Here is a 20,437-nt window from a genome sequence, read left to right on the forward strand (position 1 = left end):
AGTATTATGTGCTCATCTTTCAAGTTAAAAAAAAATCATTAAAGCAATTGTAGCTTTAGCCATGAAATCATCAGTGTGGTAGAACTTTTATAAAGCCTTCCCTATCGGATAATATTAAATCATAAATAAAATAAGGATCAATTGAGATGTAACGTTTTCTGAGCACATCTAGTTTGCAAAGCACATTTGTTTCCACCTTAAAGTACTCCACAGAATGGTAAAGGCATCTGGTAACTGTTGAACAAGTTGACATATGGTCCATTTAGCCACTTCCTTGATTCTTAAGGAAAAGGAGGTGTAGACATCCTAAAGGAACTGCCAGATGGGAGAAAGACCTTGCACAGTTCCCGTGTGCTGACTTAGAGGCTTTTAACTGTGAGCGGTGAAAAGCCTCGCCCTCTGGCAAAGGAACCAGGAAGTCTACAGTACAGATGCTCAGGGACCTCTCTGTGGCCGTCCCTGCTACAGACATTCTTAATGCCCCGGGCAGGCTCAACCAACAACAGAACAATGGATTTCCTGCCACCCTGGCTGGAGCAGGCTGCCTGGGGACCCTTACAGGGGATTCTCTGATGAATTTAACCTCTGCTCTCTCTCGACACCTGTCCTCTTTCCTTCTCCTTTGCCCTCCCCTCGCTGGGGCCATCTTTTTCCAAATTCCACAAGTTCTCTTAGCAGACATTTTTCTAGATCAGGAGAAAGCCATCTAGCTAAATAATTCACCCCAGTGTGTTGGAACTGAACGTATCGCCTCATCTCAGAAACAGTTGCACTGGATTTTCAAAGTACTTCCAGCAAGGGATAAGATGGAAAGGAAGTAATCCATAGTGTCAGAATTTCTAACTTTAAGAAGATGAAGGTGGTCTTTTTCAAGCAGGTTGGGCTTTCTGGGGTTTTGGGGTATTTCAGGGCTTGTGGAATCTTAGAGATTGAACTCGGCAGGGACAGCGAAAGTGCCAAATCCTAACCAGTAGATCGCTAAGGAGCTCCCAGATTTTCATCTTTTAAATAGAGACAATGGCACCCATTTTGTGAGACTTTTGGAAGAAGAGAAAAGAGATAATAAATGTCAACATTTAAAACAGAGTTGAATACATTGAATCTGCCACAATAACTGCTTTCTGATAATGATGATAGCTTTGAAAACCATGCCTTCACTTATCCTCAATGTCCTGGGAATTCTTCATTGGGTATTATTTAATCTTGAGCAACAAACTTGTAACTGTCTACCACCTCTACCCTGGAAAGCAGAGTGCCAACTTACAGGCTGCATTGAGTACCTTCCATTGTTCTGCAGCCAAGGGAGATGGATGGAGTGAGAGGTCCTGGAGGAAGTGGGGGAAGTAGGTTTTCCAAAAATGAGTGGAGGTATGAGCCTTAGAGATGAATGGACCTTTGTACCTATGAACCAAGAGGTATTAATAATATACCCAAGGTGGGAAATCAGTTTGGTGTTCTGAATTATCATTTTGGAGACTGGGGAGAAAAGCTGGTTCCTTTTCAATCAGAATATTTTAAATATCATTGATCCTCCAGCTAAGGCTGAAAAAGATGCATTTATGTTAGAGTTCATCAGAAGGGTTTTTTCTTTTTCTTTAATTTTTGGAAGATTGTCAGTGTTTGAGGAATGTCTTCAGGGTACATGGCAGAAGGCAAGGATGGAGGGGAGGGATGAAGGAACCGAAGTAGAAAAAGGTGTCCAAGAGAGCATCATAGAGACACAGGCAGGAAGTGAGATGGCGTGGAGGGCAGAGCATCTTGGGAACGGAGAGGAAGACAGGAAGGAGCAGCTATTCTGAAGGGTGAACTGCTGGTAACTGAAGAAAACACGAAGGTAAAGCTTCGACTAAAACATATGACTAATAGGAAGGAATAAGTTATGAAAACAGGTCTCAAGTGAGACGAGTATCAGAGGCCTGAGTCCTGTTTCTTCCTCCTTTTAATAGTAAAAATAGTCAAAATAATCTATCATCTTTTCCCCTTCCAACTGAAATCATATCCAAAAACATGACTTCTCTTTTTAAAATTTTCACACTTCAGCAGTCATCATGGTCTTGGTTAGAGGCTGGTCCCAGCCAGCCACTATCCTAAGTGTTCACATAATAACTCCTTTTACCTGACTACAATCCTAGGTCATAGCTGTTATATATCCCCATTTTACATCTGGAGAAACTGAGATAGAGTGTGGCTTAGTGACTTTCCCAACAACACCCTGCCGGTAGGTACTAGAGTGTTGGGGACTTCCCTGGTGGTCCAGTGATTTAGACTTTGTCTTCCAATGCAGGGAATGAGAGTTTGAGCCCTGATCAGGGAGCCAAAACCCCACATGCCTCGTGCCCAAAAAACCAAAACACAAAGAACAGAAGCAATATTGTAACCAGTTCTGCTGCTGCTGCTGCTAAGTCACTTCAGTCATGTCCGATTCTGTGCGACCCCATAGACAGCAGCCTACCAGGCTCTCCTGTCCCTGGGATTCTCCAGGCAAGAACACTGGAGTGGGTTTCCATTTCCTTCTCCAATGCAGGAATGTGAAAAGTAAAAGTGAAGTCACTCAGTCGTGTCTGACTCTTAGCGACCCCATGGACTGCAGCCTACTGGGCTCCTCCATCTATGGGATTTTCCAGGCAAGAGTACTGGAGTGGGGTGCCATTGCCTTCTCTGGTAACCAGTTCAACAAAGACTTTTTAAAAAAAGGTCCACATTAAAAAAAAATTTAAAAAGATAATAATACAGTTTGGAAACTGCAGCCAGGCCACCTGGATCCTAAAGTGGCAGGACTAACCATTATACAATCCCGCCTCTCCATTCAACAGAAGGCAATGGCACCCCACTCCAGTACTCTTGCCTGGAAAATCCCATGGATGGAGGAGCCTGGTGGGCTCCTCCATGGGGAGCCCACCAGTCCATGGGGTCGCTAAGAGTCGGACACAACTGAGCAACTTCACTTTCACTTTTCACTTTCATGAACTGGAGAAGGAAATGGCAACCCACTCCAGTGTCCTTGCTTGGAGAATCCCAGGGACTGGGGAGCCTGGTGGGCTGCCGTCTATGGGGTCGCACAGAGTCGGACACAACGGAAGCAACTTAGCAGCAATAGCAGCAGCAGCCTCTCCATTCAAAGAGAAAACTGGATGTAAATAAGGAGTCATGTTAGCTGATTTGGCTTCTTGTTTTTTTAAATAACTTTATTCATTTATTTTTGGCTGTGTGTGGTCTTCATTGCTGCTTGGGCTTTTCTCCAGTTGTGGCAAGTAGCAATTACTCTGTAGTTGTGATGCAAAAGCTTCTCATTGCAGTGGTTTCTCTTGATGCAGAGCATAAGCTCTAGGGCCCTTGGGCCTCCTTACTTGTGGCCTATGGGCTCACTAGTTGTGACTCCCAGGCTCTAGAGCACAGGCTCAATAGTTGTGGTGCACGGGCTTGGTTGCTTTGCAGCATGTGGGATCTTCCAAGATCAGGGATCAAACCCATGTCTCCTGTATTGGCAGGCAGATTCTTTACCACTGAGCCACCAGGGAAGCCCCCTATTTGGCTTCTTTGCTACCAAATCAGAGAGTCAGATAACCGTGACAGTAAGAGAACCTCTTATGTTGTTGCAGGAAACGCTGAAATAGACACAGACAGTGGCTGCAGCAGATACACCCTGATGGCCAATGGGACTCAGTGTCCGAGCGGGTCATCTGGAACAACAGTGGTCTACACATGTGAGTTCATCAGTGCCCACGGAGCCAGAGGCAGAAAGGACATAGAAGTGACATTCATCTCTGTGGGTAAGGACTCTTTCACTAGTATTTTTGGGCTTGCCCCTCAAACCAGGGGCTGCCAGTGAACTGGGAACATCCATGAGCAGTGAAGCCGGACCTTCCCTGGTTGTGAGAGGGTGGTTGGGGTAAATCACACAGTGGGATTTGCATCTCTGCTGTTTAAATTCACAGGAATTCCTTACAAGGAAGGGTAAGAGTAGGAAGCAGTGGTTGCAGGGAAGGAACCACCTACGTTGTACTGAGAAGGCAAAAAGCTGAAGCAGGTTTCACACTCAGATTAGTCACTGAATAAGGAAGGAATCCCACGTCTAAGAGTCGGACACAATGGAGCAACTTTCACTTCACAATGATAATGCCCCTTATCTCCTACTTTTTCTCTCATAATCCCATTCTCCCTCTCTTGAATTGCAATAGCTTGGCTCACTCCCCACCATCCTTCATTCCCCCATTTTCTCTCCCATTTTCTCTTTTTCAGAGAGAATGCAGCAGAAAGCTTTAGGAATCTGGTACTTCCTGGTTATCTTACAGTTGTAACAAGTGTTTGCTTGTTTTCAATGTTTCAATTAATTCTAGGACTCTTAAAAGTATCGTTTCTACTGCTTATATCTTAAAGCATTCTAACTTCACCCCTATATCAGACACTTAAAACTTTCTGTTGCATCCTCTGCAAAAATTGGGCAGGCAGACATGTTTTTGCTCCCATCATACAAAAACAATTTACATAAATCATCAGTTCCCACTTCTGAACAATTTGGGTGTCTCTACTTCTCAGTCCAGATATAATTATTTGGGCAGTGTAACTGCTGTGATCCCTCTGCTTCACAAGTCATTCCAGAAACCACTCATCTGCTTGGTGAGCACCGACTGGGTAGTGGACCCAGTGCTGATGCTGGCGATGTGAACGAGGACACGCATGAGAGGGTCCTGCTCTTAAGGAGCTCACATTTTTATGGAGAAGAGATACAAAAGAGAGAAATTAAAATACACTATGGCATTTTAAGTTATTTTGAAAGAGTAGAAAATGATACGGTCATAGGAACTGAGCCATTGAGTTTCCTTGAGGTACCTGGAAGAGGTTGGAGGGGAGTTGAGTTAAGTCAACACTCTTAAGTTTGCAACCTTTTGCCCTGCTGATCATTAGGAGATAATTCCAGCCACAAAGGGGAAGTGCGCGAATCCCAAAGGCTTGTGATGGAAATGAGTACAGTTCAGAGCACCACCAAGAACAGCCTAGAAACAAGTAAAGCCCGGGAGCAGCAAGGTACCAATGCCGCGTTGACCCCAGTAGAGTCAGGACCGCTCATGCTTTCTGTCTCCATGTGAAATTTCACTCTATGTGGACGTCACCAGAAAGACTAAATATTATACTTGTTGTTGGTTTTCTTTGTCTGTTTTATTTGCATTCTTTTAGCCAAGCTAAACATAACCCCGGACCTAATTTCTGTTTCTGAGGGACAAAGCTTTTTTATAAAGTGCATCAGCGATATGAATAACTATGATGAGATGTACTGGAACACTTCTGCTGGAACTAAAATATACAAAAGGTTTTATACCACGAGGAGGTATCCTGACAGAGCAGAGTCGGTGCTGACAGTGAAGACCTCAACCAGAGAGTGGAATGGTGAGTGAAAGCCCAGATACCCTGCACCCTGGTTCTGGGACCCCTAGAAATACACTGGAATCATTACCATCCATGGAGGGCCTGGCCCGAGCCATGCTTGTTCCAGCCACTCTACATGTCATACGTCATCACTAAATGCAACAGCCCTTTGGGGGAAGATGTCACTATTACCATTTTACAGATGCAGAAAATGAGGTTCAGCGAGGATAATAAATGTGCCTAAGTTTCCACAACTTAAGTTGTAGAGAAAGAATTAAAACTGGTCTCTGATTCTAGAGCCTGTGCTTTGCCGTTAAGAAGATTTTTTGTTTTAATTTAACTATAGTTAATTTACGATGTGTTTAGTTTCAAGTGTATGGCAAAGTGATTCAGTTTTGTATATTTATATGCTGCTGCTGCTGCTAAGTCACTTCAGTCGTGTCCGACTCTGTGTGACCCCATAGACAGCAGCCTACCAGGCTCTCCTGTCCCTGGGATTCTCCAGGCAAGAACACTGGAGTGGGTTGCCATTTCCTTCTCCAATGCATGAAAGTGAAAAGTGAAAGTGAAGTCGCTCAGTCGTGTCCAACCCTCAGTGACCCCATGGACTGCAGCCTTCCAGGCTCCTCCATCCATGGGATTTTGCAGGCAACTGGAGTTGGGTGCCATTGCCTTCTCCGTGTATATTTATATATATATATATATTTGTATATATATATATATATTTACACACACATATATGAAGATATCATGTATATGTGATATATATAATCCCCATGTAATCACATATAATCACTTATATATGTGATTCAGTTTTAAATATAAAGCAATTCAGTTTTTATATATGTATGTGATTCAGTTTTTTATATGAAATGATTCAGTTATATATATATATACACATACATATATATGTTCTTTTTTAGATTCTTTCCCATTATAGGTTATTATAAGATATTGCATATAGTTCCCTGTGCTATACACCAGGTCATTGTAATTCATCTATTTTATGCATTAGTGGTATGCATATAATTCCAAACTCCTAAGAGGATTTTTTTTTCAAGTATTTTTACCACACTCTTGTTTCACCCAACAGAGGTATAAAAATTCTTCCTAAAGGTTTTATATGCCCGGTTCCAAAAGAGGAAAGAAAAACGTTTTTGTTTTCTACTTATCCCTGCTGCTAAGTCGCTTCAGTCGTGTCCGACTCTGTGCGACCCCCATAGATGGCAGCCCACCAGGCTCCCCTGTCCCTGGGATTCTCCAGGCAAGAACACTGGAGTGGGTTGCCATTTCCTTCTCCAATGCATGAAGGTGAAAAGTGAAAATGAAGTCACTCAGTGGTGTCCTACTCTGAGCGACCCCATGGACTGCAGCCTACCGGGCTCCTCCGTCCATGGGATTTTCCTGGCAAGAGTACTGGAGTGGGGTGCCATCACCTTCTCCAATACTTATCCCTAGATACTGTTTAAGTTGAGAGAAAATGCAAATTTTTGGAAGAAAAAGAAATTTGATAGGATCCCTTCAATAATAATTGACATTTCTTGAGCTTCTGCTGTGTGATAGACATTGTGCTAAGTATTTAAGTACATGAATTAATTTAAAACAATAAACCTAGAGGAGAGTGTCATCATCTCCATTCCGCAGATGAGGACACTGGGGCCCAGAGAGGGTAAGAAACTGCCTGAGATTATGCATGCATCTGCTGAATGGCAGAGCGGAAGGGAAAAGGTGACTGGCTCGAGGCCAAGAGTTCTGTTTTTTTGGGGGGTGGGGAGGCTGCACTTGTGGGATCTCAGTTCCCAGACCAGGGATTGAACTAAGCGTGGCGTCTTAAACACTGGACCACTAGGCAAGTCCCCAGAAGCCAATTATTAACTACTTTGTTCTAAAGCTTTTCATGAATGATAGGCTTAATCAGTCCAGATCCTGTGAGTTCCAGGTTGTCTTGATTTTTTTCCTGTAAGGAAGGTTTAGGCAACACTGTAGAAATAACTGCTTTTCATCTGGTTGGACTTGGTGGATACCATCAGGAATGGGGAATATTCCCATTTCTCCTATGCTGAGCTCATACTTGCTCTGCCCAATAGCCCTTTCCGACTATCAGACAATACTGAACTATTAAACAGTCCCACTCAGGTTCTAAAAATCATCTGTTCTCATCAAAATTGACTACACTTTTCTATTCAATGTAAAGTTTCCCTCCCTCCCAATGGGAATCGGAAGGCATTTTCTCTCTGGTCTTTTTCTACTTGCTTTTTCTCTGCCCAGCAGCTGCTCTGACTCCCCCAAAAGTTAGGGCAAAGAGAAGGAATGTCAGCAACATTGAAAGGTCCTACTTAACTGTAGATGCTGTGATAAACTTCCGGCTGTCCCCACAGCAGCTGACCCAGCAGCGGCTCATCCCCTGATGGGCTCTGGTGTGAAGTCCAGTGGGAAAGGTGGTTTTCATGAAGGTCAACCCAAGACCTGTCCGCAGTCCACTCTGCTTCACCAAGCACTGGGCGTGCAGGCAACTCCCGCTGCAGCCTTCTCTTTTCAGTCCTGCAAAGTTGAGTTGGCCATTCTCATCTTCAGACTTTTCTAGATAAGCGTCTGACATCTAATCCCAGAGTCCACAGGTCAAGCTCTCCCAAGAGTTCACAATCCACTTCTCCCTCCTTCCCCCTTCCCTCTGCACTCCTTAGCGGTGCCATGATGTGCCAGAACCAGAGGCATCTACTCCCTTAGAGATGGGTGTCACAAGACCCCAGGGCTCTGGCTCCATCTCACTGACAACTTTCTTCAAAGAACTCCCCAGCCCAGCACATACCAAAATTCTCATTTTTTCCCTCCTGGTTAAAGAAAGAGCCTTGGAGGAGGTCTTGGGAACCTGATTTGAAACTCGATCCCACTCCAACAGGCTGTTTGACTCTGGATAAGCCACTACATTATATTCAAAAGTAAGTGAATATTTCCATGAGGATGTGTTCAAATGCATAGAGAGCCCAGAAGGGGCTCTATGAAGCGTTTTCTCATCTAGGGCCCAGGAGGGGTCACTGTGCACTCGTCCCAGCTTGACAAGGAAACCCAATCCTCTTCTTAACTTTTTCAGCCAATGCCTTCCTGTTTTTTTTTTGTTTTGTTTTGTTTTGTTTTTTTTGCAATTGCTTTATTAAATAAAATTCATGCACTATAGAATTGATTCATTCAAAGGATACAGTTCAGTGGCTTTTAGTGTACTGGAATTGTGCAAACTTTACTGTAGTCGATTTGAGAACATTTTCATCACTCCCCACCCCCACCAAGAGAAATTCCATATGCTTTACAAGTCACTTCATTTTCTACCAAACCCCCAGCCCTAGGCAACCACTACTCTATTTTCTGTTCCTGTGTATTTGTCTACTGTAGACGTTTCATAGAACTGGGATCATACGATATGTGGCCTTTTGCATCTGGCTTCTGTCACTCAGCATGATGTTTTTGAGGTTCAGCTAGTGCCTTTCTGGAGTGATGACTTTTGTTCCATCTCTTTTTGGCTTCCTTCCACTCAGGAACCTATCACTGCATATTTCGATACAAGAATTTGTACAGGGTCATGGCCAAAGATGTCATCGTGTACCCGCTGCCTCTAGAGTCCAACATCATGGTTGATCCTGTGGAAGCTGCAATTCCATGCCAAAGCTCCCATCACATCAGATGCTGCATTGAGGAAGATTCAGACTACAGGGTTATTTTTCAAGTGGGTTCCTCGTCCTTTCCTGCTGGTAAGATGCCCACTGCTGAATTGTTAGGACATAAGATTCCATATACATGGAGTCTACATATTTACTCTTAAAGTAGGGGTAAAGAGACGTAAGGATTCCATCAGACAGAATATAACAGAGGAGTCCATGAGGCTTTACTGCCTTCTATTTTGCTATGTGGCCAGTGGCTCGTTGAAAAGTGAAAGTGTTAATTGCTCAGTCATGTCTGACTCTTTGAGACCCCATGGACTGTAGCCCACCATATAATTCTCCAGATAAGAATACTGGAGTGGGTACCCATTCCCTTCTCCAGGAGATCTTCCTGACCCAGAGATTGAACCTGGGCCTCCTGCATTGTAGGCCAATTCTTTACCATCTGAGCAAGTGGTTTGTGGCAAAATCTTGAGAGTCTGTGAGAGTGGAGCCCATTGTTTCTAGTGATGGCTGTTGAAGACCATATTAAGTTACCGTCACGAGCCTTCTACATGTTCCATATAGTAGACTAGATATTCTGATCATCCCTCCCTCTGTGCAGGAGTTAGCATGCAATCAAAGTACCACAAGAATCCTGTAAATGCACAGTTGAGCAGCCCAAAGAGTAACAGAAACAATGGAGTCTATTATACAGAGTGAAGTAAGCCAGAAAGAAAAACACCAATACAGTATACTAATGCATATATGTAGAATTTAGAAAGATGGTAACGACAACCCTGTATGCGAGACAGCAAAAGAGACACAGATGTATAGAACAGTCTTTTGGACTCTGTGGGAGAGGGAGTGGGGGATGATTTGGGAGAATGGCATTAAAACATGTATAATATCATATAAGAAATGAATTGCCAGTCCAGGTTCGATGCAGGATACAGGAAGCTTGGGGCTGGTGCACTGGGATGACCCAGAGGGATGGTATGGGGAGGGAGGTGGGAGGGGGTTCAGGATGGGGAACACGTGTACACCCGTGGCGGATGCATGTTGATGTATGGCAAAACCAATACAATATTGTAAAGTAAAAATAATAATAATAATTTAAAAAATAAAAATAAATAAAAATTAAAAAAAAAGAAGAATTAGACGAAATGTTTTTGCTAATGATGGGATGCCCTGAAGGCATTTGCCAAACTCAGAAACCCAGAATCTTGAATTTGAATTTGAAAGCTCTGAAGTGTATTAGAGAGAAGGCCTGGATCCCAAGGCAGTAACTAAGGCACCCCACCCACCAGCACAATGTCAGGGCCCTCAGATGATGACGTGCTTAGTAAAAGAAGAATCTAGGAAAAAACCAAAATTCATCTGCAAGAGTTAAGAGCTTGGCCTCATTGCTGATAAAAGGCAAAAATTTCACCTGAGAATTATGACTGTCCTGCCTAGGTTTGGGGCTTGAATTTATACTACCTATGTGGTCCAGGAACTCCGAGCTGAGAAATAATTAACTTAAGAGACTCCATTGGTAGCACTCAATGGTACCTGACCAAAGAAAAAAAAAAATTCAAGTCCTGTCTGGTTGAATGTACCTTCCACCCAGATCCCTCAGGATTCATTCCGATAAAGATCAACCAAATATGACTTCACAACCCCAAATCTTAACTCACTGACACCATCACCAGGGATTTAGGAGCTCATTCATACTTTCAAGAATGGTTCTTGGGGACCTCCTGCTTAATACAGAACACAATGAATACAGGAAGCAATGAAAAGGAGATCAAAGAAGTGGGGCATGTAGATTAATATCTAGAAGAGCATATGTCCTAAAAGGCAATATGTAGAATATTAAATACTCCAAAATGATCATTAACAGATTGAAAGAACAATGGAAGTTCAGAAAAGTGGGGAATCCCGTAAAGACTAGACAATGTAGAGAAGAATGCATGGCAGGGGGATATGAAATCAATCTGGGTACTGAAATATTTAAGCATTTCAACATTCTGTGGTAAACATGCATGTGTTCAGTGTTTTCTGTGTGCCAAATACTGACCTAGGTACTAGGAGATGCAAAGATAAGTATGACCAGGTACCTACCTGCTAAAATCTTAGGGTCTGGTAGGAGTTGTTGTTGTTCAGCCACCCAGTCGTGTCCAATTCTTTGTGACCCCATATGCTGCAGCATGCCAGGCCTCCCTGTCCCTCACCATCTCCTAGAATCTGCCCAAGTTCATATTCATTGCATCGGAGATGCTGTCCAGCCAGCCGTCTCATCCTCTGACACCCTCTTCTCCTTTAGTGAAGTGTGAAAGTCACTCAGTCGTGTCCAACTCTATGTGACCCCATGGACTATACAGTCTGTGAAATTTTTCAGGCCAGAATACTGGAGGGGGTAACTGATTCCTTCTCCAGGTCTTCTCCTTTGGTGACCTCTAAACAAATGTGATGAAAGCAGGGTAGGATAAAATTGCAGAGCATGATGGGGTTTCAGTAGATAGAAGGATGCTGAGAAAGCATCCTGATGGTCCGAAACTGGGTGTGCATAGACATGGAGCCATGAATGGTGGAGGTAGGGTTTTGGCCAGCACGCATGCCAGTGCAGGCTTACTTATTTCTAGGCTAGTGGCATTTTGCGAACCACATAAAAGATGAATGTGGCACATAATCTTGAAAACAGTTTGAACAAGTTTATCCACATTGGATGATTTTAACAAAATCCGTGCTTTGAATACTTATGTTGTGACTTCATTCTTTGATTTTATTTTAGTAAAAGAAGTTAATGAAAAGCAAGTGTGCTACAAACACCATTTCATGGCAGACTCGGTTTCCTGTCCAGAAAATGTGGATGTGTTCTGTCACTTTACCAATGCCGCTAATAATTCAGTCCAGAGCCCGTCTATGAAGCTTAACCTGGTTCCTGGTGAGAGCACTTTTAATTATTTTAAAATGTTACAGTCATGGGCAGAGATTCATTTATTGATTCACTCCCTCATTCATCCATCAATAAATGTGTGTTAATCTCTTTCATGTGGCAAGACTTGAGCTAAGCATGGGGGATTGAAAAGAAATAAGCTCTGTTTCTTGGCCTCACATCTAGGAGAGAGATACATGTGATTTTAAAATGTTATCACATGTAATGGGATAAGTTCTGCTCTAGAGACGGTTGTGGGTGGCTAGAAGAGGCTCTCTGATTAACTCTGGTAGTGATTAGGTGGGAAGAAATTAAGTAAGCTCGGCAGATAAAGCCATATACCCATTGATTCTGAGAGTTGAAGCCCTGCCCTCACCAGTTAAGAGTGGATGGTGTTTGTATGGGCCTGAGGCCACTTTGAACTTTCAGCAAAGTTACAGACTTTCAGCAAAGTTCAAATATCCAGTCTACTATATGCCCCCATCAGCACTGTTTCCCAGAGCTACAGAAAAAGAATCAGAGGGACTTCCCTGGCAGTCCAATGGGTAAGACTTCACCTTCCAATGTAGGGGGTGTGGGTTCCATCCCTGGTTGAGAAGCTAGGATCCCACATGCCTCGGGGTCAAAAAACCAAAATATAAGACAGAATCAATACCATAACAAATTTAATAAAGACTTTAAAAAATGTTTCACATCAAAATATCTTAAAAATAATAAAACATCAGAAATTGTCTTTCCCATCCTTTGTTATCGCTGAGCCAATACCACCTCATATACTACTTTTTAAGGTAAAAAGATACTCCTGGGCCTGCATCATAAGCAATCTCCTGGCCCCATAAATCGTCTCTATAAAAGACCCCATGATGTCTGAAGGATCTATGGCTCTGTTACCAAGCCTGTTTGAGTTTATTGAGGGATTTTTGGTCCTTCTCATAGGTGTTGGTATCTGAGGCCCAGACACCAAAGTAGGAAGCAATGAAGAGCTCCCTGTATCTCTGAGTCACCACCCCTTGACCCCACCAAGCACACCTTTTCCAGAGGGCAGCCAAGGTCACTTCTCTCTGTCCTCCCGTCTTAGCCCAGGTGCCATCATGTTTTATTCACTTACCTTTGTTCTCCTCTTTGTTCTTCTTGCAAAGTCTGATTCCTCAGCCTTTTCCCAATAGAAAATTACTTAGGTATTTTAAGATTTTTCTACAGTGGCTGGGAACTCAATAAATGCTAAAAGATGATGGGGAGGTGTTTCTGCTCATCAGAGAGTCCCAAGTTCCCTGGAGATGGAGATTCTGCAACAAATGCCATTTTCCTATGAAGTCTGGTCTTAGGTAGAGGAAAAGGGAAGTCATCCTTAAGGGAAACCAGAAGGAATAAATGCTTATAAATATTGTCTAGAATAGTCAGGTCATGGGTGCCTAGAATTCCTACTGCTAATTATAGCTTTAGATTAAAATGGTGCCTCTTATCCTTGGCTGTACCAAGGAATCACAAGCATGCTTTAAAAACTGTTGAAGCTTGAATTTCAGCCTGAGAGGTTCTGATCTACTTGGACTGGAGTGAGCCTGGACATTGGTATTTCCAAGGCTCCTCTGGTGATTCTTAAGCATCAGAGTTGAGAATCCCATGCATGAAGATCCCATGCATCCCTAACACTCATGGTCACCTGCATCTCTTTTATCTGGATGAGGACACATTAATCTTGTTATTTTCATCGCTTAGATTTTACAGGCAGCAAAGAGAAAATTCCTGGAGATCGGAGGTGGGAATGAGGCTTAGAGGAAAAGCCAGTGCAAATTAGAATCAGATCTGTGTGGAAACTCGGAAAAGGTCACTGAAAGTGAAGAAGATGAGTTCAAATATCAAAACGCCACCTAAGCCTGGTCCTGTTTCAACTATCTTTTCTCCTCTTTTCAACTGTGCCTTTTATATCCACGTTTCCAATGCAGGGGAGAGCATCACTTGCCAGGATCCTATCCTAGGTGTTGGGGAGCCTGGGAAAGTCATCCAGAAGCTTTGCCGGTTCTCGAACATTACCAGAAGCCGTGAGAGTCCTATTGGAGGGATCATAACTTATAGATGCGTGGGCTCCAAGTGGCAGATCGAAAGAAATGACTGCATCTCTGCTCCAATAAATGCTCTGCTCCAGCTGGCCAAGGTGATCCTTAAACCCTTGACTCTGAGCTCTTGGTGGGGAGCTATGTTTAGCTGAGCCTATTTCTCAGCACTTAGGAAAATGGACTTTGAGCTGCTTTGTGTTGCTCTCAAAGCTACACTTGTTTATTTCCGAAGAAGATGCAACCCTAGACATGCTTAATATTTTGCTTGAATACCAATAGAGAGGCAACATAATGTGTGTTATGCCCTGGGACCAGCTGTGCACCTTCACCTTGGTTTCTGTTAGCTCAATGATAAAAGTCATGTTGGTGAAGTCATCCCCTCTAAATGTGCTCCTTCGAAGAATTTTTATATCAAGCTAATAGTTCTAATCTTTTCATAAAGAAACCAAAATAAAAAGTAAGATTCATGGACTTCCCTGGTGGTTCGGTGGTTAAGAATCCTCCTTCCAATGCAGGGGACGCAGGTTCAATCCCTGGTCGGGGGAACTAAGATCCCACATGCCACAAGGCAACTAAGCCCATACACTGCAACGAAGACCCAGCACAGCCGAAAAAAATAAATTAATTTTTTTTAAATAAGGTTCATCAATAGGAAAAAATATATTGGGCTTTATGCTTTTACAGGTCTGAGACTTCCTTTATCTTTACAAGTCATCTATAGTCCTAGAAGGGGCTAGCTGACCTCTCTTACCTAGAGTAGAAGTGAGTGCCATGCGGCGAGGACATATGTTTCATTTCATCAAAATAAATACTTTCACCTCTCATGCTTGTGTTGCTGAAAATTCAAGGGTCCTCAAATATCATGAGTTACAATAAATGAGTTGCAATTTTTTTTTTTTTGTCTTGTCTGATTGTGTTGGCTTTTTTGTTCTTAGGCTTTGGTTAAGAGCCCCACCCAGGATGAGAAGCTCCCGTCCTACCTAGGGAATCTTTCCATTAGCACAAAGCAAGTGAAACTTGAAGTCGACTCATTTTCTGGGACCCTGGGAGCTATTATTAACATCCTGGACCTGTTCTCAACAGTTCCAACCCAAGTGAATTCAGAAATGATGATGGTGAGTTTGTTCATCTTACAGGAGTCTGGCTTCTCATTTCTTCATCCCTCAGCACTTGGGGTCAAGAAACATAACTTCTCTCCACTGCAAATTCTCTCTTTTCCTAAGCAGCACCTTGCCAGCTCTGGCTTTTAGCATGTGCGTGTATATCTTGGGATCTTAAGATGATTTTTTAAAGAATCTCATTAGTTTCTTAATTAAAAGAGAATGAATTCTTACCTGCTTTCTAAGGAAACTAGGAATGAAAGGTTTTCAGAATATGTACAAGGTGGGATTCTCAACAATCTCTCACCAAACGTGACCTTTGAAGCAATCAATGTTCTTTATTTTTTTTAACTGGAGTATAGTTGCTTTACACTGTTGTGTTCATTTCTGCTGTACAGCAGAGTAAAGCAGCTGTACATATACATATATCCTCTCTCTTTTTGGATTTCCTTCGCACTTCAGTTGGGGCTTCCCTTGTGGCTCAGCTGGGAAAGAATCCACCTGCAATTTGGGAGACCTGGGTTCGATCCCTGGGTTGGGAAGATGCCCTGGAGAAGGGAAAGGCTGCCCACTCCAGTATTCTGGCCTGGAGAATTCCATAGGCTATATAGTCCATGGGGTCACAAAGAGTCAGACACGACTGAGTGACTTTCACTTTCACTTTCCCCACTTCTGTTACCACAGAGCACTGAGTAGGGTTCCCTGGGCTGTACGATAGGTCTAATTAGCCATCTATTTTACATGTAATAATGTACGTATGTCAATCTCAATCTCCCAATTCATCCCATTCCCCTTTTACCCCTTGGTATCCATATGTTTGTTCTCTGTTTCTGCTTTGAAAATAAGATTATCTATACCATTTTTCTGTATTCCACATATATGCATTAATGTACAATATTTGTTTTTCTCTTTCTGACTTACTTCACTTTGTGTGATAGTCTCTGAGTCCCATCCACATCTCTTCAAATGACACAATTACCTTCCTTTTTATGGCTGAGTAATATTCTATTGTATATATATACTACATCTTTATCCGTTCCTCTGTTGATGGACATTTAGGTTGCTTCCATGTCTTGGCTATTGTAAATAGTGTTGCAATTAACATTGAGGTGTATTTATCTTTTTGAATGATGGTTTTGTCTGGGTATATGCCCAGGAGTGGAATTGCTGGATCAAATGATAGTTCTATTCTTAGTGTTTGAAGGAACCTCCATACTATTTTCCATTCTGCCTATATCAATCTACATTCCCACCAACAATGTAATTTTTTCCAGCAACCAGTGTTCTAAGAGGAAAGAATTCACCCACCAGAGTTCAAATGAAGATACTTTAGCGAAGGGATACTTACAGAGGTAAAACTAGGAATTTTTTAAAAAGTGTGAGGCAACCAGAGACCAGAAACATTTAGAAACCTTTACTACCTTGAGGATTAACAGGGAAAAGGGGGAAATAGTGCACCCATAACCTTGGAGGAGGGATCACTGAGCAGGAGCTGTAGTACTGGAAGGACGTAACTATACCAAAGATATGCTGACAGTAGAAATGAGGATGCAGGAAAAACAGATCTCAGCTTCTTTCTTCTCTCATCATCCCACCTCCTGCTGATGTTTCTCACTGGACAAACCCAACCAGAGGCAACCGGCAAGCAGCCTGGGTTACAAGAGTCCAAGGAGCTTATACAGATCTCCGAGGGCTGTTCTAACAAATTGCCATAAACTGGGTGGCTTACAATGACAGAAACTTCCTCTCTCACACTCCTTGAGGCTAGAAGTCTGAAATCAAGGTGTCTGGGGACCATGTTTCCTCTGAAGGCTCTAGGGAAGAATCTTTGATCACCTCTTCTAGCTTCTAGTGAGCTTTCCTGGTGGCTCAGATGGTAAAAAAAAATCAGCCTGCCAATGCAGGAGACCCAGGTGCAATCCCTGGGTCAGGAAGATCCCTGGAGAAGGGAATGACTACCCGCTGCAGTATTCTTGTCTGGAGAATCCCATGGAGAGAGGAGCAGGCAGGTGACAGTCCGTGGGGCTGTACAGAGTCAGGCAAGTCTGAATGACTCTCAAATTCACTTCCCAGCTTCTAGTAGCTCCAGGCATTCTTGACTTGTGGCTGCCTCATTCCAACCTCCGACTTTGTCCTCACATGACTCATTTTCTTCATTTAGCTCCTCCTCTTCTGTCTCTTTTAAGGATCCTTGTCACTGGATTTAGGGCCTAGCCAAGTAATCCAGGATGATTTTTCTCTCAAGATCCTTAATAACATCTACCAAGACCCTTTCTCCAAATCAAGTCACATTCACAGAGTTTGGGAATTAAGACAAGTCATTTTGGGGCCACCGTTCAACTAACTCCAGGGCTCATCATTTCAGAGAATAGAACCAGGTGAAGAAGGGCAGAGAGAAGCTACTTCTCTCCATGGAGATAAGCCACAAATGACAATTCCCAGTGTATGGGAGAGAGAATCAAAATGTCGAGCAAAAAAGAAAGGTGCCTTTAACAACACTCACGTGTCTTATTTGATACTCAGCATTTGAGAGGGTCTTCCAAGACTCCCTCACCCTTGCTGGTGAAATACCACCCACCCAAAAAGCCTTTACTGGCTTGAGATTTAAAATAAAATAAAACACAAAGCAATTAATAAATATCTCTGCCAGCCTGCTGAGTCGACCTTAGTGAGTTTTAAGGGTGGTTCTCACGTCACAACTGCTAAACATTTCACAAAGTCTTAAAGTTGGGGGGTCCATCCTCTGCTAATTTTTCCCATAAGAAGGTGGATCATTGTCCCCTCAGCCTGTGATGTTGCACTTTCCCCTTCTCTTTTCTTTTTCCCTGTACCCACTTAGAGCTTCCCAGGTGGCTCAGTGGTAAAGAATCCACCTGCCAGTGCAGGAGACACTGGAGACTTGGTTTCCATTCCTAGGTCAGAAAGATCCTCTGGAGGAGGAAATGGCAATCCACTCCAGTTCTCGTGTCTGGGAAATCCCATGGACAGAGGAGCCTGGTGGCCTTCAGTCCATGGGGTTGCAAAAGAGTCTGACATGACTTAGCAAATTAGCATGCACGCCTGCATGTACCCACTTAACCAGTTTCCAAGGAGATGTTCTTTTTCTTTCTCTCTCTCTCTCTTTTATGATTGAAAACATTCAGTTGGTTTGATCCCATGCCTTGTCAATTACAGCACGTCCTCTCCACGGTCAATATCATCCTTGGCAAGTCTGCCTTGAATACCTGGAAGACGTCACAGCAGCAAAAAACCAATTATAGCTCACAGCTGTTGGATTCAGTGGAAAGATTTTCCCGAGTTTTACGGGCAGAAGACAGCACCATCTCCCAACCTAACGTGCAGATGAAAAGCATGGTCATAAAACCTGGCCACCCCCAATCGTACAGGCAGAGCTTTGTTTTCTTAGACTCTGACCTCTGGGGCAACGTGACCATCAATGGATGCCAGCTGGAACACCTGCAGCCAGATTCATTTGTCGTCACCGTGGCTTTCCCAACTCTCAAAACCATCCTCGACAGGGATGTTCCGGGACAGAACTTTGCCAACAGCTTGGTGATGACCACCACCGTCAGCCGCAGCATAACCACGCCATTCAGAATTCTGATGACTTTCAAAAACAACCACCATTCGGGCAGGATACCGCAGTGTGTCTTCTGGAACTTCGACCTCGCCAACCACACCGGGGGGTGGGACAGCAGTGGGTGCTATGTGAAAGAGGTGACCGAGGACAGCGTGTCCTGCAGCTGTGAACACCTCACCTCCTTCTCCATCCTCATGTCCCCCGACTCCCCAGACCCCGATTCTCTCCTGAAAATCCTGCTGGATATCATTTCCTACATCGGGCTGTGCTTTTCCATCTTGAGCTTAGCAGCCTGCCTCGTCGTGGAGGCCGTGGTGTGGAAATCGGTGACCAAGAACCGGACCTCCTCCATGCGCCACATCTGCATTGTCAATATCACCGCTTCCCTGCTGGTGGCCGACGTCTGGTTCATTGTGGCCGCCGCCATCCACGACCATCACTTCCCGCTCAACGAGACAGCCTGTGTGGCCGCCACCTTCTTCATCCACTTCTTCTACCTCAGCGTCTTCTTCTGGATGCTGACCCTGGGCCTCATGCTCTTCTACCGCCTGGTTTTCATCCTGCACGACACGAGCAAGTCCATTCAGAAGATGATCGCCTTTTCTCTGGGGTACGGCTGCCCTCTGGTCATCTCCATCATCACAGTGGGGGCCACCCAGCCCCGGGAGGTCTACACGAGGAAGAACGCCTGCTGGCTCAACTGGGAGGACACCAAAGCCCTGCTGGCCTTCGTCATCCCGGCCCTGATCATCGTGGTGGTGAACATGACCATCACAGTCGTGGTCATCACCAAGATCCTGAGGCCTTCCATTGGGGACAAGCCGAGCAAGCAGGAGAAGAGCAGCCTGTTCCAGGTCGCCAAGAGCATTGGGGTCCTCACGCCGCTCTTGGGGCTCACCTGGGGTTTTGGGCTGGCCACCGTGTTCCAGGGGAGCAACGCTGTGTTCCACATTGTGTTCACCCTCCTCAATGCCTTCCAGGTATGCTCTGCAGGGCAGCGCTCTCAGCCAGGATCTGCAATGGTAGAAACACAAACAAGGGGAGGAATGAGGAAGGGTTTGAGTTCAGAGGCAGCCCTGGCCCTAAAGAACAGTAATGGCAAGAACTCAGTGCAAGAGAAAAGGCACGTTCCTCTGCTCCCATGGAACCTCACACCTCTTATCACCTGCATTATAGTTTAGTTGCATATGTGCCTCCTGCTAAGTGCCTTGATGATGCACATGGGAGGAAAGTCCCTCCCCTACACTGGATTCTGCTATTTATCCAATGTTATCTTGATGCCATCTATTATATCCTAAACGCAAATACCACCGTTAAACCAAACAGCCTCTCCAGTTAATTTTCACAAGCATTAAATGCGCTCTGCCTTGGTGAGGTGGAGGCACCTCTCTTACTTATCAGTACATCCCTAGTTCAAGCAAAGACCTTGGAACAGGCTAGAAGTTGGGTAACCTCAACAAATGAAGTGAATGCTTGGTACCACATAGTAGGTTCTCAGGTAACATTTGCTGAAGGCTGAAAGAATTCTGCTCCATTCATTATATGAATGGGCTTCCTTGGTAGCTTAGATGGTAAGTCTGCCTGCATTGCAGCAGACCTGGGTTTGATCCCTGGGTCAGGAAGATCCCCTGAAGAAGGAAATGGCAACCCACTCCAGTATTCTTGCCGGGACAATCCCATGGGCAGAGGAGCCTGGCAGGCTACAGTTCATGGGGTCGCAAAGAGTTGGACAAGACTGAGCAACTTCACTTTCATTATACGAAAATGTAAAAGACATTCCCTTTGCT

At 44.0% G+C, this 20,437-nt stretch overlaps 1 protein-coding gene across 8 annotated transcripts in view; it reads left to right on the top strand.

Annotated features, from left to right (window-relative positions):
• Nucleotides 1-20,437, top strand: part of ADGRF5 (adhesion G protein-coupled receptor F5) — a 117,361-nt gene that overhangs the window by 85,772 nt on the left and 11,152 nt on the right. For 6 of the 8 annotated variants that reach the window (XM_044929270.2, XM_044929257.2, XM_044929254.2 and 3 more), the window contains exons 11-18: nucleotides 3,600-3,770; nucleotides 4,906-5,025; nucleotides 5,176-5,385; nucleotides 8,895-9,107; nucleotides 11,773-11,925; nucleotides 13,860-14,068; nucleotides 14,906-15,085; nucleotides 18,245-19,630. In XM_044929270.2, coding sequence (XP_044785205.2) covers nucleotides 3,600-3,770; nucleotides 4,906-5,025; nucleotides 5,176-5,385; nucleotides 8,895-9,107; nucleotides 11,773-11,925; nucleotides 13,860-14,068; nucleotides 14,906-15,085; nucleotides 18,245-19,630 — 2,642 coding nt within the window. The remainder of the gene's footprint in view (nucleotides 1-3,599; nucleotides 3,771-4,905; nucleotides 5,026-5,175; nucleotides 5,386-8,894; nucleotides 9,108-11,772; nucleotides 11,926-13,859; nucleotides 14,069-14,905; nucleotides 15,086-18,244; nucleotides 19,631-20,437) is intronic. The other 2 variants (XM_044929262.2, XM_006076127.4) reach the window with 1 other exon arrangement.

Source organism: Bubalus bubalis, chromosome 2 (assembly GCF_019923935.1).
Source record: "Bubalus bubalis isolate 160015118507 breed Murrah chromosome 2, NDDB_SH_1, whole genome shotgun sequence".
NCBI classification, from domain to species: Eukaryota; Metazoa; Chordata; class Mammalia; order Artiodactyla; family Bovidae; genus Bubalus; species Bubalus bubalis.